This window comes from Sander lucioperca, chromosome 6, assembly GCF_008315115.2.
Source record: "Sander lucioperca isolate FBNREF2018 chromosome 6, SLUC_FBN_1.2, whole genome shotgun sequence".
NCBI lineage: Eukaryota > Metazoa > Chordata > Actinopteri > Perciformes > Percidae > Sander > Sander lucioperca.
Genome location: NC_050178.1, coordinates 10,077,877 through 10,097,463, shown reverse-complemented (window position 1 = coordinate 10,097,463; position 19,587 = coordinate 10,077,877). Strand labels below are relative to the sequence as shown.

The following is a 19,587-nucleotide window of genomic DNA, read 5'->3' as shown; positions in this document are numbered from 1 at the left end:
CCGTTATAGCATTTATAATGGTAAAGATCTTTTTCTTGTGTTTGCTGTCTTTTAACAGGGACTAAGGAACAAATGGAGACTGCACTACAACGCTGAAGTTGGCATCCGATTCGCAGCTTCCGATTCGGCAGTTAAGGGGAAATTTAAGGGGAACTTAAAACTGTCCGATTCAGCAGGGAAACATAATTTACATTGCTAAGTGACTGATTCCTCCGTTTTTTGAACCTCTTACTGTATTGAATGAGTGTTAGTCATTAAGGTAAATTATTAATTATGTCTAAAACACACTTTTAGATTTGTGAAAGCTTTATTGTCTTTATGAGAACACAATAAAGGGAGATTTCACCGTTTTTCTAAACTTGTCAAATCAGGATTACTAAATTATCCCAGAGAGTCTAAGGAGTCTTAAAAACACAGTTTGAGATTTGTGAAAGCTTTATTCTATTTGTGAAAATGCAACAAAGGGAGATTTTACTGTATTTTTCACATATAGACTACATTGGACCAGGTCCAGATCCAAAACCACAATACTTAAGACTTGTCAAATCAGGACTAAATTATCCCAGAGAGGCTAAATAAACTGTTTTATTTTATTGCCACAGCATGGCCTTTGCTAATTGACATTCAACGTACAAGTCCACGTCTCTCCATGTCATTTCTTATATCCATGAGCAGGTCTTCCTTCTCACTTCAAAAGAAAAGTAGAAAAAGTTATTTTTACCTTTTGGAAATCAATCCAAATATCGTCATAGATTTGCCAGTGGTTTAATTTACTCTTCAAATCCTTCTCCTTCAACATAAGTGTTGTTTTCTCACCTTTCCTCAGAAAAAGAGGCAGGACTGAGTATTTATTAAGATTTTTTTTAATTCATACTTTATAGGCCATTGTCTCAGGTGAGGAGCAACCCCACTCCTGGGGAACGCTGGGTCCCAATCTTCTTTGATGATGAAACCCAGCTGGACAGGATTGTGAAATACGTGTCAAACTTCCTCGACATCTGTGACACACTCTCTGATAAAGTGTGCACCATGGTGTCTTCTGACAGGATCAAATACATCCTAAATGTGTTGCTGTCAGAGATAGGTCCACAGCAGTTCCACATTATATTCATGAAGACATTTTTTTCTATGACTTAAAGTGGCTATATGTAACTTTCAGTTTGTGTTAATTCTAGCGGCCACTTTGGACAAAAGTGGTAGTATTTTCACCACACCTGCTGTCGTAAAGGTCTTTTCTTTACGGTGCTGTATTGCCCACTGTAGATTACCAAGTTTGCGTTACCGTGTTTACACAAGTACAGGGGAAGACCTGCTCATGGATATAATAAATGACATGGAGAGAGTGAGTTAATTCTTGTCCAGTTTTGACAAGTTTAGGTATTGTGGTTTTGGATGTGGACTTGGTCCAATGTGGTCTACATATGCAAAAAACAGTAAAATCTCCCTTTATGGCATTTTCACAAATAGAATAAAGCTTTCACAAATCCCAAACTGTGTTTTTAAGACTCCTTAGCCTCTCTGGGATAATGTAGTCCAGATTTGACAAGTCTAGGTGGATCTAGACCTAGTCTAATGTGGTTTATATGTGAAAAAAAAACTTAGTGTTCTCATAAAGACAATAAAGCTTTCACAAGTCTAAAAGTGTGTTTTAGACATAATTATAATTTTACCTTAATGACTAACACTCATTCAATACAGTAAGAGGTTAAAAAAACAGTTTTAAGTTCCCCTTAACTGCCAAATCAGAAGCTGCGAATCGGATGCCAACTTCAGCGTCATGGCTGCACTAGCGTCACCAGAAGGGAGAGATGAGAAGGAGAGGGAAAGCAAAAGACAAGCAGGGAGACAGAGGCCAAAAGAGATGTTGAATAGATTATTTGCTATATTAGAGATTGCCATTCAAAAAATAAATGCATTAAATTAACTAGTTTGTCTGTGTCTTTTAAGTTTTTGGATGTGTATATAATATAAACTGTTTTTCAATGTTTATTTTTCCATCAAATTATGACCTGGACACAGGAAACTTCTGAGTAATTATATTCAGATGCTACCTGTTTTAATAACTAGTTAGGTATACAAGCTCTAAAAAGACATTAATGAAACGTGTATCTTTATTATAACATTTATTCAAACATTACTATATACTGTACACAAGTATATTCAACATGAAGCGGCGATCAGACTCAGCTCCCGATGATGGTGTTGCTTCCGGACTGCAGACCGAAGGAGAAAGATTAGGTTAGTCCAGTAGTTATCCAACCTGTCCTGGTAAGATTAGGTTAGTCCAGTAGTTATCCAACCTGTCCTGGTAAGATTAGAATTGTATCACAAGTATATTTAAGCATACTGTAACATGAAGGTACTTCATGTAACTGTGTAGTGGTGTAGTTTCTTCATCATGGTCTTAACTGACAACTGTTGACCATTTAACACACTTACACCTACCTTTACTCTATTAGTGGGTATTTATCAATGGAGGTATTATGACTTTTCATATGTTGGTTGTAGCCTTGTAGCTTGTGTGTTTACAGTACTATTTACCCTTTCTCACTTGCAGTTTAATGCATATCATACTGCCTGTGGTAGCTCATTAGCTGGTAGCGTTTACCTTGTAGTTGCTGATCATATTTTGCATTGCATTTGTCTGAAAGCTAGAAGCTACTGGACAATGAGCTAATGTTGCATACATGCAGTAAACTACAAGCTAATGTAAACGGTTAGCTACTGCAATTCTCCTTACCGGTAAGTGTTATGACTACTGTACAAACATGAGCTCCCACGAGTTTTTAATTTATTGACATGGGATAAATAAGACAAAACGACTATTGCTTACATTAAAGCCTATCGGTGTCGGTAACGTTACCTACCTTTGCACGTTGCGAGCAAAGTTCCTGACAGAATATTCTCCTCCTGCAAGCAGACTGACGCCGATTCACCAACAGCACAGTTCATAGTTCCACATCCATTTCGTCCAGTGTTTTGAAATGAGAAACGGCTAGTCCGTCTGTTAAAAGCATAGACAGTGAGGCACTTTTATTTTTTCACCTCTCCTTCCTGTCAAAAGACAGACAGTGCGTCTGTCCAATCAGGAGGGTCCGTCCTCTGCTAGATAGGCCCTACCTTTTCCGGTAGAAGTTAATGCCGTTGTGTTTTGTGATTTGTTGAAGTGTTTTCCTATTTGCCGTCGTGTTTTCCTATTTGCTGTCGTGTTTTCATATTTGCTGTCGTGTTTTCCTATTTGCCGTCGTGTTTTTCTATTTGCTGTCGTGTTTTCATATTTGCCGTCGTGTTTTTCTATTTGCCGTCGTATTTTCCTATTTGCCGTCGTGTTTTCCTTTTTGCCGTCGTGTTTTTCTATTTGCCGTCGTGTTTTTCTATTTGCCGTCGTGTTTTTCTATTTGCCGTCGTGTTTTCATATTTGCCGTCGTGTTTTCATATTTGCCGTCGTGTTTTCCTATTTGCCGTCGTGTTTTCCTATTTGCCGTCGTGTTTTCATATTTGCCGTCGTGTTTTCCTATTTGCCGTCGTGTTTTCATTTTTTCTGTTGTGTTTTCCTATTTGCCGTTGTGTTTTATGATTTGTTGTTGCGTTTTTTTGCTGTGGTGATTTGCACTTCAGGGCCACCGTAGTTTGTTCCTCTCTCGCTGCTGTTTTTTCCTCTCTCGCTGCTGTGTCTGCGCGTGTGAATTAATATTATTTGCTCGTGAAGATGTTTCACTGAGCTCTCGAGATTTGGCACTAATATAACACCATAAAATTGATGAGTGCTCACAACTTGAACATGATTTGCGCAATGAAGCTATTTTATCTTCAAGGCAAGTCTAAACATCAAGGGAAACTCTCATCAGTTCCAAGTTTACTCCCACGCTTCAGTCACCTTGTCCTTGTGTAACAATGCCAAGGCTGCAAGTAATGGGTTTAAGGGTATGTGTGTGCAGAGAAAGAGAAAATATGGCAATAATGCATGACAGTGTGTGCCTACCATGTCTGAGGTATGGCACTCTTGTATATATATTATGTGTTTTTATAGGTTTGACCAATATATAATGAACAGCAAACTTTGAAGACAGCTGTAAAGAATAGCAAATAAATACAAACAGGTCCACCACACTATGTGAAGCTCACAACTAGTGTATTTTATTGAACAGATATGTTTGACAAAGTTTCAATCAGACCAGGATCTAACTCATAGACCAAAGAGGTAGATCCTCTGTATACACTATAGACGGTCAAATAACTTGTACAGTAAAAAAGTGATGGTCAACAGACATTCTTTAAATGCCCATCATAAAAAATAACCAATCAATATTAATACATTTTCTGGCCATGACCATTTCTTGAATGATACACACAGAGGTAAAGTAGTTCATGAGTGACATGACACAAGTTAATCAGGAAAACTCAGTAGATCTACATACAATAAATGATTATACAATTATTTTAAATCAGTTTAGAAATAAGCAGACTTAAAGTGTGCAAAAGAACACCTGATAAATGAAAAGATTAAAATAAATGAATAAATTAAGAATGATTGAGCCATGTAAACAAAGCAAAACATACTGTACAGGGAAAAGTAAAAATGTAACGTTAACCTAGGACGTAGAGTAAGAAAGGCACTCTTCATTCTTTTTGCCCTTCTGGAATTCATGGGAAGCATCTGACCCTGATGACATACTGTAAAACAGATTCACCTTTTGCTTTCCAAGTAAGTATTCAAGTTGAAGTTTTATTAGTCATATGGAGGTACAGGCTCAACAGTACAAAACTGCAGCATATTGCAAGAGTTTACGCCCAACAAACTCACAAACGTAATCCTGTCCAGCTCTCTCTTAAACTGGGAGGGTCTGATTACTCACGTAAAGCTTACTTTACAAACGAAACTGTAAAAAGGAGGGGTGTCCTATTTTGTGGCGTATGTTTTGGTACACATGACTTGAGGGCCTTAGTAACAATGGTGGAAAACCAGTTTCCTTTTGCACTACCACGTATGAAATTCTTTCAGAGGGTGGGGCAAAGGTTTATATAGCGGTAGAGGGTGACAGCAGGGACATACAGCATTGCATTGAAAAAGAGACACTAAGAAATGGAAGGTGAGATCTGTCTTCAGAAAGGTAAGTTTTTTTTGTTGTTGCTCTGCACATTTAGCTGTTTTGTCATTTAACTGTTGTAACCTACCTTTTTTTGTTCATGATCTTTCTATTATTCTTGTCATCTGACTGTTGAATGCATTTTTCTGTAGCAACGTCTTTATTTTATTACTTTCTTCATTTACAGACATGAAAATGCAAAATGTCAATCTGGAAAAATCTGAAAACCTGAAGAGACACAGGACACAGGGCTTCAGCAGCTCCAAAGCCCTGGTGGTGCGAAGAGGGGCCCCATTTAGAGTCAGTCTGCAACTGAAGGGCCAAGCCTTTAACCCCAAGACTGACTCTCTGAGGATCAAAGTTACGCTAGGTAGTCTGGATTTATATGTAGATTTGATTTTTTTTGGGATGAATGACTGTTGTATGCAAACAGTGAACCACAGTTTAAAATTTCTTTGCCTAATTGTCTTTCTCTCTTCTCTCCTCAGGCCGCCTATATATGATAATGCCAGTCACATTCTCCAAGAACATTCCTTCCTCCCAATGGAAAGCCTATATGGACCCAGAGGGCCTGAACCTCCAGAACCCCTCCATATTCATCTCCTCTCCTGCCTCTGCCTCCGTGGGCTGCTATGGATTCCAGCTGTGTGTGTTCACTCAGGGCAGCCAAAAGACCTGTGCGTTTGGCAAATTCATCCTGCTCTGCAATCCCTGGTGTCATGGTGAGAAGCTTTTATGAAGTCCATTCAAAGCTTTGCAGACTCTGAAGGATTTGATAGTTTATAATATCTTTGCAAACCAAAACAGAAATAGATAGTCTTTATTGTCCTATAGGGATAATCATTTCCACACATCTTCTTTTCATGTTCCATAGCACAACACATATAAAAACATGTAACACATATACAAAAAAGCCCACATCACATTAGGACACCCACATAGACACATCAAACGAGAAAACTACAAAGCAACTGAGGTGGTGGTGGCGGTATTACAGTTTGTTCAGCACGGTGATGGCGGTGGGGACAACACTTTTCTTGAAATAGGCTTTAGTCCAGTTCAGTGCAGAAATGTACTTATAGATGTGGTTTGTGTTGCTGAATAAGTTCACGATGATTTAATGCATTCACTCATTACCTTTAGTCATTTATTAGTTACTTTTTAATGGAGTCTAATCGCTATAGTAGGCTACAGTGGGGGTGTGCTATGTGACAAATGCTGTCTGGCAACAGCTTTACAAAATAGTGGGAAAAATTAAAATGAGCTGAAGTCTCAAAGTATTTATGGTGTATACAGCAATGTGTTTTAAAATGTATCTATGTGACGATGTACTAAATGTCAGGTTTACTTCTTGCAGAGGATGTTGTGTATATTCCCTTTGAAGACCAGAGAGAAGAGTACATCCAGAACGACTCTGGGCTGCTGTTTATGGGGACAGCTATGAACATTGTGTCAAGACCATGGTCTTTTGATCAGGTATGAAAACAATCTGATCTGTGCATCAGAATTTTGGCAAATATACAATAAGGAAAAAAATCATCAGATTGTTTACAGCTGAGGTGCTAACTCAACTCTCAACTAAATTTCTTAGGTTGTGTTCGAAATTGCATACTAACATACTGCGAACTACATACTCAATGAGTAGTACTCATAGACTGTACAGTCTATGGTAGTACTGCCTACTAAATTAACGTTTAGGTATGGCATAACCAGCAGACTGTTCACACTCAAGTAAACTCAAGCAATATGTCTTCTCTGCATCACATAACTGAAGAGATCACGATACCACAAATCACAAAATTTGGGCATTTCATTGTAAAGTATTGCTTTGCTTGTGTCCACTTGCAGTATATACTTTTAATCCTTGAGTTGGATTAAACATTAAGCATGTAATTATTAGAATATGGTCCAGAAGTGTCACAAAATCTTCATTTAATTCTCTCATTTTTTTTTCTTTAGTTTGAGCCTGGTGTTCTGCAGGCGTGCCTGGATCTGCTCCAAGTTAGCCCTCAGCACCAAAAGAATGGAAGGCTAGACTACCTGAACCGAAGCAACCCCGTCTACATCAGCCGGGTCGTGTCTGCCATGGTGAGTGCGAACAGATTCAGATTATAAACACACCTTACAGATATGAATAAATCACTAACTAGCAGTGTTCTGTTTCACCAATGTTTTAATTTCTTTGTATGACAACATGAGCGTCACTTCTGCTTATTAAAAACATGTTGAGACTTGAACTGGGACACTGTGTTCTGCAGATAGACACCGACGTTCTGCAAAGTTTTGAAAACTGAATGTCACATGCCAGCACCCTGTAATTATAACAGTGAAACAGGCGATCAAAGTAGTTATTAAACTGTCACTGTGAATCGGAATCATCTCAGGAGATGTGAGATGCCCCAGCTTGCTTTATGATGTTTGGGAACTGAAGTGCAAAGATGTAAAATTACATTTCTCTTCTCTTCTATGTTCAGATCAACAGTGAAGACGACTGTGGTGTGCTGAAAGGGAAATGGGTAGGTGACTTCAAACAAGGAGTTAATCCCTCCTTGTGGACTGGGAGTGGGGACATCTTGACACAGTGGGCTGCGTCTGGTTTCAGCCCAGTCCAGTTCGGACAGTGCTGGGTGTTTGCAGCTGTCATGTGCACAGGTGATTATATCATGATCATTCAAATCACACACAAAACAGTAATAAGTCAAGCACTTTTGCTCTTTACTACATTATGACTCACTGTCATCAATAACCAGTACTCATGCTCGATGTCTTAATCAGTCTTGTTCAAATACTGGATCATTTGTTCCATGTGTCAACGTCTGTTTTTTTTTTTTTTTAAATTACGTCTTTCAGTGATGAGGGTTCTTGGCATTCCCTGCCGTGTCGTCACAAACTTCAACTCTGCTCATGACACCAATGCCAACCTGGTGATTGAGGAGTACTATAGTGAAACAGGGCAGAAGTTGAACCTCAGTAAAGACACCATATGGTCAGTTTTCGTGACACTAAATACACTTTAAGACATTAATGATATTTAATTCGTTTTGTGAAGCAAACAAAAAAAAGCCTGTTAATACTTTGTGATATTTTATTGTGGCTCTCTCTTTATACAGGAACTTCCATGTGTGGGTGGAGTGCTGGATGGCTCGCCGGGATCTGGGATCTGGAATGGATGGCTGGCAGGTTCTGGACCCGACCCCTCAGGAAAGGAGTGAAGGTGTGTGAGAAATTTTCACTTTCTTCGCCATATTTGAACTTGTTGTCTTCAATAAACATTACTATAACCTTCTTTTCTCCCTTCTTGTATCCCAGGAGTGTTCTGCTGTGGCCCAGCCCCAGTCAAAGCAATCAAAGATCGACGCATTGACCTGTTTTATGACATCCCCTTTGTCTACGCCGAGGTGAACGCCGACGTCCACTCACTCGTAGTGAGCGAGGGTCGGGTGGTCAGCATCAGCAAAGACACAGAGAGAGTGGGATCCCTCATCTGCACCAAAGCTATTGGTTTCCCCAGACACCAGAACATCACAGGAGACTACAAATGCATCAAAAGTATGAGCCAAAAACAGAAATGCAATCATTTGGTTATTTAGCTAATTTAGAGAAGGGGCAAAATATTAAATCTTGGGCAAAAATACTGACATTTGTCTTTCAATCTTTACAATATAGGTCCGACTTCAACACTTTCATTGAGAAGTTCCACAAGGTCAGAGGACTCGACATTAGAAAGAGGTAATTAAGAATTTTGATTACATCAATCAGACCATTCATCTGTTTAAACACACATAATCTCATGCACTGGCTTTCTTCATGTCTTTTAACAGGCTCATCCAAAGGGGTGTTAGTCTTCCTGACCCTGGATAATGCTCCTGTTGCCGGGGGGCCTGTCCACTTCACAGTGAAAGTCATCAACAAGCAGAAGGTTGCCAAGAAGATGAGGTTGCATCTCAACGCCCAAGCTAAAAAATACAACAACAGCCCCTCAGACACCTTCTGGGAAACCCACGGTGTTCTACAATTGGCCCCCATGGAAGGTAAATCTACTTTTCACTCATCCACAGACTCAAATTTTCACTTCTGAAAGACTGTTGTGGTTTACATTTCTGTTTCTTGACTTTCTCCCTCTGGTTTTCCAGCCAAGGTTATTCACCAGCAGATCCTCCCAGACCAGTATGAGCGTGTGGTGGGAGATGACCTGATAAACCTCGCAGTAGTCCTGGAGGACATGGCTAGTCAGGAGCGGGTCCTGGCCTCAGAGGAGTTCAATATTACCAGCTCACAGCTCACCATACAGGTACTTGAGAAAATTGTTCAAACATGCATAACTTTATTTAGAATTTTAGCAAAAAAAAACAACTTTTAGACACCAAATATGTAATGCTAAACAAAAGGGATAAAGTATAACATTATTTGCAAGGCATCTATAATATTTACTTCTCTGATATGATGGTGCAGCAGCAATAAAAAAACAAAAACTCTTGATAATTTCACTTATTAAGGCATCATATACATTAGCTTCCATACAAAACATACAAAATTACCATTGACTCACTTTAGATTTATTTGAGGGGTAATTTAAGGGAATTATCAGGATTCACCAACATAATTCTTTTTCTCTTTCAGATTGCAGATAAAGACTTGATTGTGAACAAAGAGCAGTCTGCCACAGTGACCTTCACCAACCAATTTTCTCAGCCGGTCAGTGGAGTACTGACAGTAGCTGGGGCCGGGCTGACTCAGGGCAAGGTTCACTTCAGGTAAGAATAAGTTCTTGTCTTCATTTGTTTATGTACATGTTGAATGTTGAATGTCCCCTTAGGGGTTTATGCACAGCACGAATGGCTGCAAAGTGAATGAGCTGAGCAATGCTTAAATATAGGAGTGTCACTGTGTAGTACATGACAATCTGTGTTTGTTGAAGGAATGTGGGCTTGTTAGAGTTGTATTGTTCTGCTTATGTTTGTGTTCAGGTAGGCGTGGCTAGAATAATGTTCCACTGCTGTGTGCAGATCATGATTTACAGTACAGGCACTGTAGGGTTATTAAAGGCTGGTTGATTACAAGGAGTCTCTGATTAGCTATGGATAAAATATAATCTTACAATGTATGCTTAGACAGTTTAGACATTCCCACGGTAATAATTGTAGCTTAGCTGTCAAAAGTAACAAAATTGGAGGCAGACATTCACGATAGTAGTTATACTTAAGCATTTCCTGAACTCTTTTATATCTTCTCCATTTCTTTCTACAGGATGCTCCCGCTGCGTCCAGGAGGACGAGTAGAGCAGCTCATCACCTTCATCCCCAGCAGTGTGGGAACAAAGATGCTACAGGCCAGCCTGTCACTCACAAACATCAACTCCACTATCAGAGGCTTCAAGATGGTCTCCGTCCTCAGAGCTTAGATCCTGTTTTTGTATTTTTTTTCCTTAGGTGTCACCCTTGGGCAGGATACTTACATTTGTGATGTCAGTGTTTGTCAATGTCTTTTTTATTTTATTTATGTTTTGTTAAAGTAAAAACTAAGTCACCAAATTGCAGCAACCATGTGGCAGCATTAGTCGCAGAAAGAAACATAAAGATTGACGATGAAGATATTGTCAACCCTTATGTTTTTATATTGCTTTGTATGATATAAATGTGAATGTAAATAATATTTCTTTTAAATTGATATTTATTTTGCTATTTATGTGTTTAAGCCATGAAAATGAACACTTTTCTACAAACATTTTAACATGGATTATGATGCTTTTTGCTTTGTTTGAACAATCAAATAAAATGTGTTTATATCTACTGTATGTCACATTTCTTCTGTCAAATATCCAGCATGTATGTAGATTTATGTTACTGCAATTTCTTGTTTGCCCTGAAGAGGGCGACCTTTCCTCAGAAAAGGTCACTGTGGTTCAGTCTGAATGAAATGCTTCTCAAACCTCTTGATAATTACATGCCATTTACACAAGGATCATTCAACATCCTCTGGGTTGAGTAACTCTGTGGAATAAAAATGAAACTCAACTCACCTTCCCCAACAATGCAATTAATTTATTTTTATTCATCTATTTTAACCGTCTGTCAAAATAAATCGACAATAAAGCATTATATACAAATCATAGCTAAGCTGACAGGCGGTATAATCGGCACATGCACAACCATACCAGTTCATCTATATTACAAACAGGTTATTAAGGAAATTAAACAAGGACAGAAAAGAAGGAGCGTTAAAACATGACAACATATACAACCCATAATCAAAAGTAAGGCTTCAAGCACCAGCCTACATATTACAGCATCTTCAAGACAACATGTTATTGAAACATTTTTACAAAAGCATATGTTTAGTCTTTGAAGGGGATATTTTTATGTCAAGCTCCTAAACTGTTTATACCTCATTGTGTTTTAAAATGTAACCAATAATAAATAGCTCACATTTAAATGGTAAAATACAATCAAACTATTTTCAATAGCCTCTACCTATGAGGAGAACATCTGACATTTATCTAGCCGACATGAATAAATCAGTTATAAAATAATAATGAAGGCAAAATATATCCCACGTAACATCATAACTTGAAGTCTTGTTTCTAATGTTATCTTTAAAATAGTATTGGTCAGTGGAAAATGGGTTTAGTCTCACAACAAATAAAAAACACACACAGCCGAACAAACAATCTCATCTTTTCATGCATCCATGCAGACATACTTACTGTGTTTAATAAACAGGATGTTTGCATTTAGTGCATCACTTTTTTGTGTACAAAAGTGGGACACCTTTCATAAAGTTGAGATGAACTGAATAAAAAAAAAAGAAGGAAAGAGTAAAAAAGTATTTGCAGTATTAACCATCGTTCCCTGGGGTTAGTTATGAAGCTTTGGTCCCTTATGTGTCTTTGGTCTTTTATTTTGGTCCAGCACTGTTGGCCTGATGTTTATGTCATAGATACACTACAGCTTTCGCTTCGAAATCCTCACAGTTCCTTTGGCTTTAGAGTGAAATTGTCCACCTGGGTGCTCATTAGGGATCAAATGCCTTTTGCCAAACCTTGAAATAGCAATACTGACTCTGAATCAGTCTCTCGGGCAGCTTCACCTACTAGCTGCACTCAGGAGTTCAGGAGCTTCTCATGATTTGGGTGGAAGAGCAGAGTGTGACAGCTGGCGCCCTCTAGAGGTAGTCCAGCTCCAGTGCATGGCTCAGAGCCTCTAGATCGGGCCGACAGGACACCCTCCAGAACGGCATGTTCTTCTGAGAAAACAAAAATAAAATCTAAATTATATGCAGGTTTAATGTGAGGCAGGCATACTCTGGCTCCTGCAGATGCAGTGCAGATGTGAATTATGGACTGTGGCTCGACGGGGGATTATAATATGTGACAAAGTACATGTGAATAACATGTTGGCCTATAGTGTACAAAAGCTTAATGCAAAAAAATATTAGCTGAACTGCCAAATCCAGGAAAAAAGTCTGACATCTCAATGCAAAGATTAGACAAAAAACAACAACACAAACTTAGACACAGAAGCTGCAGAAATAGAGTGTGTCTGATTAGTTGAGGCCCATTTTTAAGCAGACACAGGGATAAAAAAAAAAAAATGGAGTTATACCTTTTTGGCCACAGACTCTTCTTCGGCTCCATCTCCTATCACCACATACACTGCTCTCCGACCAAACCTCTGAGAGACACGCTCAAAGCAGCTCTCTTTGCCTTTGAAAAGAGGGAAAATCTGAGTTTAAAATAATAAAATAGTACCTTTGAAGAAAGACCTGGATTTTTTAATAAGTATTCTCATTTTCTCCCTAAATTGTCCTCACCTGTCTTGGTGGCACTGTATATGTTTTCTATGGGGAAAGCTGAGCCCAGACCATACAGTAACACTTTGGAGAGGGCTGGGATGAGCTGGGTGGTGGTTACCAACACATTCACACAGTTAGGCCTGGAATAGGACAGGATAGACACATTTACACTACGGTTGAGTTATGACACTTTAAATGACACATCGGAACTGACATTGATTCAACTCATAATGGGATATGGAGAAAAATCATAATAAAACTAAACACTGTACAGCTACCAGCCAATGTTAATCGACATGAGGACACTGCCTTAGACCCCCCCCCATCATACACATATCTTATTATTATTTTAATATTATTATTGCTGTTTTTAATGGATACATTGTAGAAACTGATAGGATTAGATTTGACTGAAATTGTATTTTATATGATTTCATGTGAAAAATTGATTGATTGATTACTTGATTGATTGATTGACCTAATCAAGCCATGGCAGCATGAACTGACCTGGAGTTGATGAGAGCCAGGGATTTGAGTGCTTGAGTCAGCCATAGGTCAGTCAGGACCTCCATCTCTCTCCTCAGCTGTAACCACTCCTCTCGCTTGGGGCTGCCCAGCAAACCTGCCCATCGGGGAGAAGCACAAGCTTGATGGTCAGTCTTTAAAACAAAATAGAGAGGACATAAACTCGTATAGCTCTAATGCATAAAAGAAATCTAATTAACTGAGACGTTGTAAAACCTTATTTTGACAGCAGGACTGTTTGCAGTCTTTGGTTGGACGATTCTCACACAACATCCTCTAGCCAAAACCTCAGACTTATGTTTTCCAGCAGAGGCAAAGCAGCCAGCTGTAATCAGCAGTGCACAAGGGTCCACATAGAACAACAACTTCTGACTCATTATGCTAGTTGACAAACAAATCTGTGTCCTTCCTTTCAGCTTTTTTACCACATCATGATCCAATTAACTTAATAGGTAATAATGAACCCTATTATTATTATTTATTTATTTTCTTCTACAAAGGTTCCTTTTGGAAAGAGCAGGTGTTTATCATCATACTGTATGCTTACTTTCATCACTAGTAGAGCTTTGGTTGATACACAAGTTTGAGCTTCAAAAATACAAAATGTACTTTTCTGAAACAGGAAACTTGTATAACTTGATGCCAACAACAAAAAAGGGAAAACCCAGACAAATGACTGTGGTCAGAAGCTGAGCTGTGTTCAAATTGAACTCTAGCTTGTGGACTAGCAATAGGTAATAAACATTTATTTGTCTATAGTGATATTAATCAGGCTGTTATCTTACTGTTACTTAATGTCTGCCATTATTTGTTCTAATGGTGTTGGTAGAAAACCCACATATAACCATATTAAACCTCAGACAAAATCACTAATCTAAATATCTAGGTTGCCTACACAGCAGTGTTGAATAAAATGGCAGCACAGCTTACCGCCAACATTATTCTTGTATGTGTTGTAGATCTCCTTGACTCTGCGGTATCGAAAAGCCAGTTTCCTCATCCAGTCCACCCCTCCGTGAACCCCGGAACCCAGGCACAGAGAGCCTGCCCCCGCTGGGCTCTGGAACCCGTCCGACCCAAAGTTGTAAGTGCTGCAGGAATACAGGAAACAGTCAGGATATAGATCATAAAGACACAAACTGCACTTTTCCAGAGCATCTTATAGTAGCACTATCTTCAGTGTTTCAGGGGGGATGCTCTAAGAACTGGTACAACTATAATCATGGATACATTTTCTAGCTCTAGGAATTGAGTCAAGCTATTCAGGTTATGAACAAGAAGGCAGTGCTTAAACCATTCATCAAATTTAAGGAGCACATTGAACAGTGCAACCACAAAAATTTCAGGGACAAGAAACGCTGTAAAATTGAAAACCGAAGACAGCGAGTTTCAGCCCATGAATGAAAAAGCTTTGTCATGAAGTATATACATTCAGCACGGCTAGGATAAATATAAAATCATCTTTGAGAATGAAAATGGCCAAGTTCAATAAAATTAATACTTCAAAAAAGTACTTTGGTAAAGTCTGGCTCTTTCTCAAATCACTCCTAAAAGTATCCTAAAGTGCTTCAACAAGTTCTTGCAATAAAATGTCTGGACTGAGGGAGACAGAGGGAATGATAAAGAGATATTATGATGAGAAATGAAAGCGTTGGATAATCCTGTGACATATTATATGGCTGTGGAAGTGGGGAAAATAAAAGACATGCACATGCTTGCATGCATGAACACACACAGATGCGCACAAACTCTTTGTCTCATCTCTATGCTTTTTTTCCTCCTGTGCACTAAAACCCAGAGAGCAAGTCTGGTTCACAAGCCACAGCAGAACTGTCAGAGTCTCTTAGCAGAGCTTTAAGTACAGTAACACAGTAGATGCTTTACCTCAAGTCCTGCCCGTTGTCGTCTGATGCCACGTCATCAATATGAACCTGGTCACATTCCTGGGAAATGAAAAGGGGAGCGGATATATCAAGAGATCAATTTCAGAGTGGAGCCCTGTACAGGCAGGTCTCTCCTCTTTAGGGGAGCCTGCGGGAGTGACAGCAGCTACACAAGTAATAAAAAAAGACAAGGAAGCAGGAAATAAGGTGTCGGGACACGGGACAATGAGGCACCAGAGACACAGGACAGTCAACATGACTGGCTATGTCAACATATGTATGTGTAACCACGTAGTAAATTAAAGTAAAGTAAATCTGCACTTTTTTATAGTGTGTCCAACATTTTGGTAAAAAAAGTTCACTGAAGAAAGGCCCATTGTCTTTGACAAGCACAGTGTACATGTTGTTCCTCTCTATTGGACATAAATGCATCACATCAAACCACAGGGATTTAAACCACACTGTAGCTTAAACATGTGGCTACGGCCAACGTACCTTTAGCAATATGCAGTTAAATCCGAAACTTGAAAACAGTTATTAAGAATGGATACGTAGGACGAAAACAAAAAAAAGGAGCATAAATCAATCATCGTCAGCCAGGAGGAAACACACAAGTATGTCTAACAATGACTGTCTTCTTAAAAATACTAAAATCTTTCTCAATTCTTTGTCTTCAGTCCAGCTTAAAACCCTGTAAGTCCCACAACCTTCTATCTTTCACATACACATAATACACAACCATGCACACATTTTTGCAAAAAAGAGTCCTAATATAACTTCTAGTTGTCACGCAGAGACCCAGGACAGACACGGTCTCCTATCACCTTTCAGCCATCTTAAAGCCAGACGGAGACGCTACCTCATCTTCCCTCCATCTCTACATAACTCAATTCCCAGGGGCTGCAACCCACCTCCCACTCAGGTGCCATCCGCCCCTGCAAAGCAGCTTCTACTGACCATACAAATGACCCCCTTTACATTTACACTGAAACCCAGAGCAGCTCCACTCAGTGCCTGCAGGGCATTCTCATTTCAATCCTGTTTTAACAGCCATACTAATCTATTTATCTGTTTCTTTAAAACATTTTCAACTGGAAATCCTGACCTGATTAATTAGGCAGGCATGCCAATTACAATTATGTGATGTTCTGGTGGTATTACAGTTATGACAGGAGCGATAACACTCAGCCACTGACATCAGTAGGACAAGATAATTGTCCCTCAAGACTTAACAGCAGTTGTCAACCCGCCGTGGCCTACTGCTTTAGAGATTTACTGAGCCTTGACAACAAAAGAGGGGATAAGAACTGGGTTTGCAAATGGCTTTGTTGGCTCCTTTCCCTCCTCTTGACTGTTCCTCCTCCCATTTGACTAATTTCCCTCTCGGATGCTCAGACACATACCTATAATTATAGCACAAAGTGTACTTGTTCTCTCTCTCTCTCTCTCTCTCTCTCTCTCTCTCTCTCTCTCTCTCTCTCTCTCTCTCTCTCTCTGTGCCTCTCTTATCTTCTTTCTTTGTCAGAACAAGGCCAAGGAATTCAGGATAACATATGAACTTTTCAGTCACTAGCAGGTAGTAAAACTGCATTTTAATGACCACTTGAAGTTTTTTTTGAGGAGTCATCGTTTTTAGAGGTTGCATCAATGTCTATGTTAACATTGATGGATTTTTAGGCAGCAAGCATGTTCTAACTGTAAGAGCACTTATACCAGCAGTTAACAACCCCTCCTTTTATTATTCTTGCTCAACTGAGGAGTGCAAATTGTTTGGAAAATGCTGTAGTAAGAATTAATACAGGATAGAAGTTGTGTGAGGGGATTTCTACAATGAATGCCACTGTGCTTTATGCCAGGTAAGAAAACAGCACCCAAATGTCAAACCTCTTGCTACGCTGTTGCTGGGAAGGTTTTCTGGTATGCCAGCTTTTACTGTTGGATATGTTCTCACTGCTGCTATTTTCCATCTTACTGGAAATAAATTGAAGTAAAAAAATAAAATAAAATAAAAACTTTAAAAAAGAAAGTTACTAGTTGCAAAAAAAAACTGAGATGCAGACTGCTGCAATGGGAATATGAAACAAGTAAGTGGTAAGGTTTTTGTGTGAAGTAATGCATATTGTCCAAGATACCAGTTTAAGGGGACAAAAGCTAACAAAACAAATTTTTATCCTGAAATTTTCTAAACATGCTCCCCTCACACTTTTTTTTAAAGTCAGCCACTCAAATTTAAAAACTCACCTCCAAGTCATTGAAGAAGAGTCTTGAGTCGGCCAGGTTGAAAATCATCTCCTCCATCCACAAACCAAGAGACACTGCCTTTGAGGAGTCCTGATGCACACACACACACACACACACACACACACACACACACACACACACACACACACACACACACACACACACACACACACACACACACACACACACACACACACAACCCTAGAATTAATAACTTGCTTTGAAAACCATTTTAAACAGTTCTTCTACAAAGTTAAAAGTTGCTGTTACTTGGACCTAATCACAAAAATGTTCCCTTATTTATTAGTGAATAAATAATAAATCACCAACTCAGGCTGAGATTGATGGCCTAAGAGGTTTGGTATTTAGAGAACAATCAGTTAAATTGGATTATTGAACATCATTACTCTTGTCAAGATTTTCGCCTTGTCAGTGCAGCCGCCTGCTTGTCTCTCTAAACAGATTTCCTTGTACTTCCTCTGCAAACTCATCAACTGGATTGACATAAACAGGTTTCAGGGAGAGGCAAATGTGAATATTTTTCTGTCAGTCAAACTCTCTGCCAATTCTTATCTTCACTAATTCTTTTCTGACTTACTTGTTTCGGCTTTCTTCATCTAGCCCACAAGTTTCCTCATACTGGCTCTGATTATTACAGTAAATTATGCACAGACTCATTACATTTACATTGTTGTTTGATTGTTACATTTAGTGAAAAACCATTAAGAAAACTCATTAAACTTATTCAATCATCACAATATCAGTGTTTTTGCAAGATGTAGCTCCTAAACTGACCAATGTTGTTTTAATCGGTTTACCATGCAAAAATGATGTAACTAACGTACCAACGCTAACCAGACTCACTGAGACTACTTAGACAAAGCAGTGCTTTGAGCTAAATACTAACATTAGCGTGCTAACATGCTCACAATTACAATGCTAACATGTTTAGCAGGTAAAATGTTTACTAAGTTAACCATCACAGTTTAGCTTGTTAGCATGATAACACGTGTGAACTATACACAAAGTACAACCAAAGAGGTTATAATAATTACTATCACTCTGGGTGATGTATCACAGTGGGAATCAAACCCAGGTCTCCCACATCAAAGGCATGTGTGATATCCACTGTGCCACCACCATCATAACATTTCAGAATGGACAAAGTGGTGGAGCGACCGTCAGACTGGCATTGCCATGCAAAGCTGCTAGCATGGCTTAAAATGAATGCAGACTTGATGTTCACTGTGATCGATGGACAAAAGATTGTCATATAAATAAATGGACTGAATGAATGGCAATGACTGCCTGGAATGATGGGAAAAATACATAAGAAACTCCAAAACACAACAGCAAGTCTATGTGATTTAACTACAATACCGCAGTGGATTTAGTAGTTCAAAAACAATAAGGTATTGCAGATTTCACCTGGTCAGTTATATCAGTATATTTTGCTCTTTGTTTATGTTTGTATGTCTCATCTTCTTTACCTTCTTTCAGCATGTTCTCTTATTCTATCAATACCCAGCCTCTCTTCTCCTGTTCGTTTTCTTTTGCATTGGAAAAAACCCCAAACAAATACGAATGTGTGTATTACACCAACTTTTGTTTAGTTTTTTAATAAGCAAATTATAAATCATCTAAGTCATCACATAGAAACACATAAATCACAATGTGCGGGCAGCCAGACCGACAAGCTTGGGTGTGTTGTTGTTCGAGTCTACAATGGCAGTTGTGTGTATGTATGTGCAGCGTTTTAATGGCAGTGTTGGCTCGTCTTTGGCAGCGAGCCAGGATAAGCACAGGGGTGTCAGCCAAAGGTAAACTAAATTAGTGCATCTGAAATGACAAGCAGTGCTGTCTTTTGGCTCAAAATGGTAGGAATGGGCTTGATGACAAAAGCATGGTAAATTATGACAATTATAAAATACCCCCCGAGCCCCTCCAAAAAAAGGTGTAAAGAGAAAAAGGTAATTGAGGACGAAGGGTGGAAAAAAGTTCAGTAGGAGGAGTAGGAGGATAACAATGAGAAAAAGACGAGGGGCAGGATTGAGAAACAC

General features: G+C 39.0%; 2 protein-coding genes across 4 annotated transcripts in view; one reads left to right on the top strand and one right to left on the bottom strand.

The window, feature by feature from the left end:
* The first annotated feature begins 5,015 nt into the window (after positions 1–5,015).
* On the top strand, positions 5,016–10,876 carry tgm5l (transglutaminase 5, like). 2 transcript variants are annotated; one of them, XM_031302028.2, is made up of 14 exons: positions 5,016–5,090; positions 5,275–5,457; positions 5,576–5,809; positions 6,445–6,563; positions 7,047–7,175; positions 7,562–7,739; positions 7,938–8,073; positions 8,198–8,301; positions 8,397–8,636; positions 8,754–8,816; positions 8,909–9,118; positions 9,221–9,378; positions 9,708–9,841; positions 10,335–10,876. In XM_031302028.2, exons 1-14 carry the CDS (start codon positions 5,084–5,086, stop codon positions 10,486–10,488), a joined length of 2,049 nt encoding a protein of 682 aa, XP_031157888.1. In that variant the 5' UTR covers positions 5,016–5,083; the 3' UTR covers positions 10,489–10,876. The 2 variants fall into 2 exon arrangements, with proteins under 2 accessions (XP_031157888.1, XP_031157887.1); XM_031302027.2 differs by having other exon boundaries at positions 5,037–5,111.
* A 234-nt stretch (positions 10,877–11,110) lies between these two features.
* Positions 11,111–19,587, bottom strand: part of eya2 (EYA transcriptional coactivator and phosphatase 2) — a 28,629-nt gene continuing 20,152 nt past the window's right edge. For both annotated transcript variants that reach the window (XM_036002302.1, XM_031302029.2), the window contains exons 10-16: positions 17,528–17,617; positions 15,288–15,346; positions 14,334–14,494; positions 13,386–13,500; positions 12,897–13,018; positions 12,689–12,789; positions 11,111–12,329 (exon numbers count right to left, since the gene is read on the bottom strand). In XM_036002302.1, the coding sequence (XP_035858195.1) occupies positions 12,249–12,329; positions 12,689–12,789; positions 12,897–13,018; positions 13,386–13,500; positions 14,334–14,494; positions 15,288–15,346; positions 17,528–17,617 (729 nt within the window). In that variant the 3' untranslated portion in view covers positions 11,111–12,248. The remainder of the gene's footprint in view (positions 12,330–12,688; positions 12,790–12,896; positions 13,019–13,385; positions 13,501–14,333; positions 14,495–15,287; positions 15,347–17,527; positions 17,618–19,587) is intronic.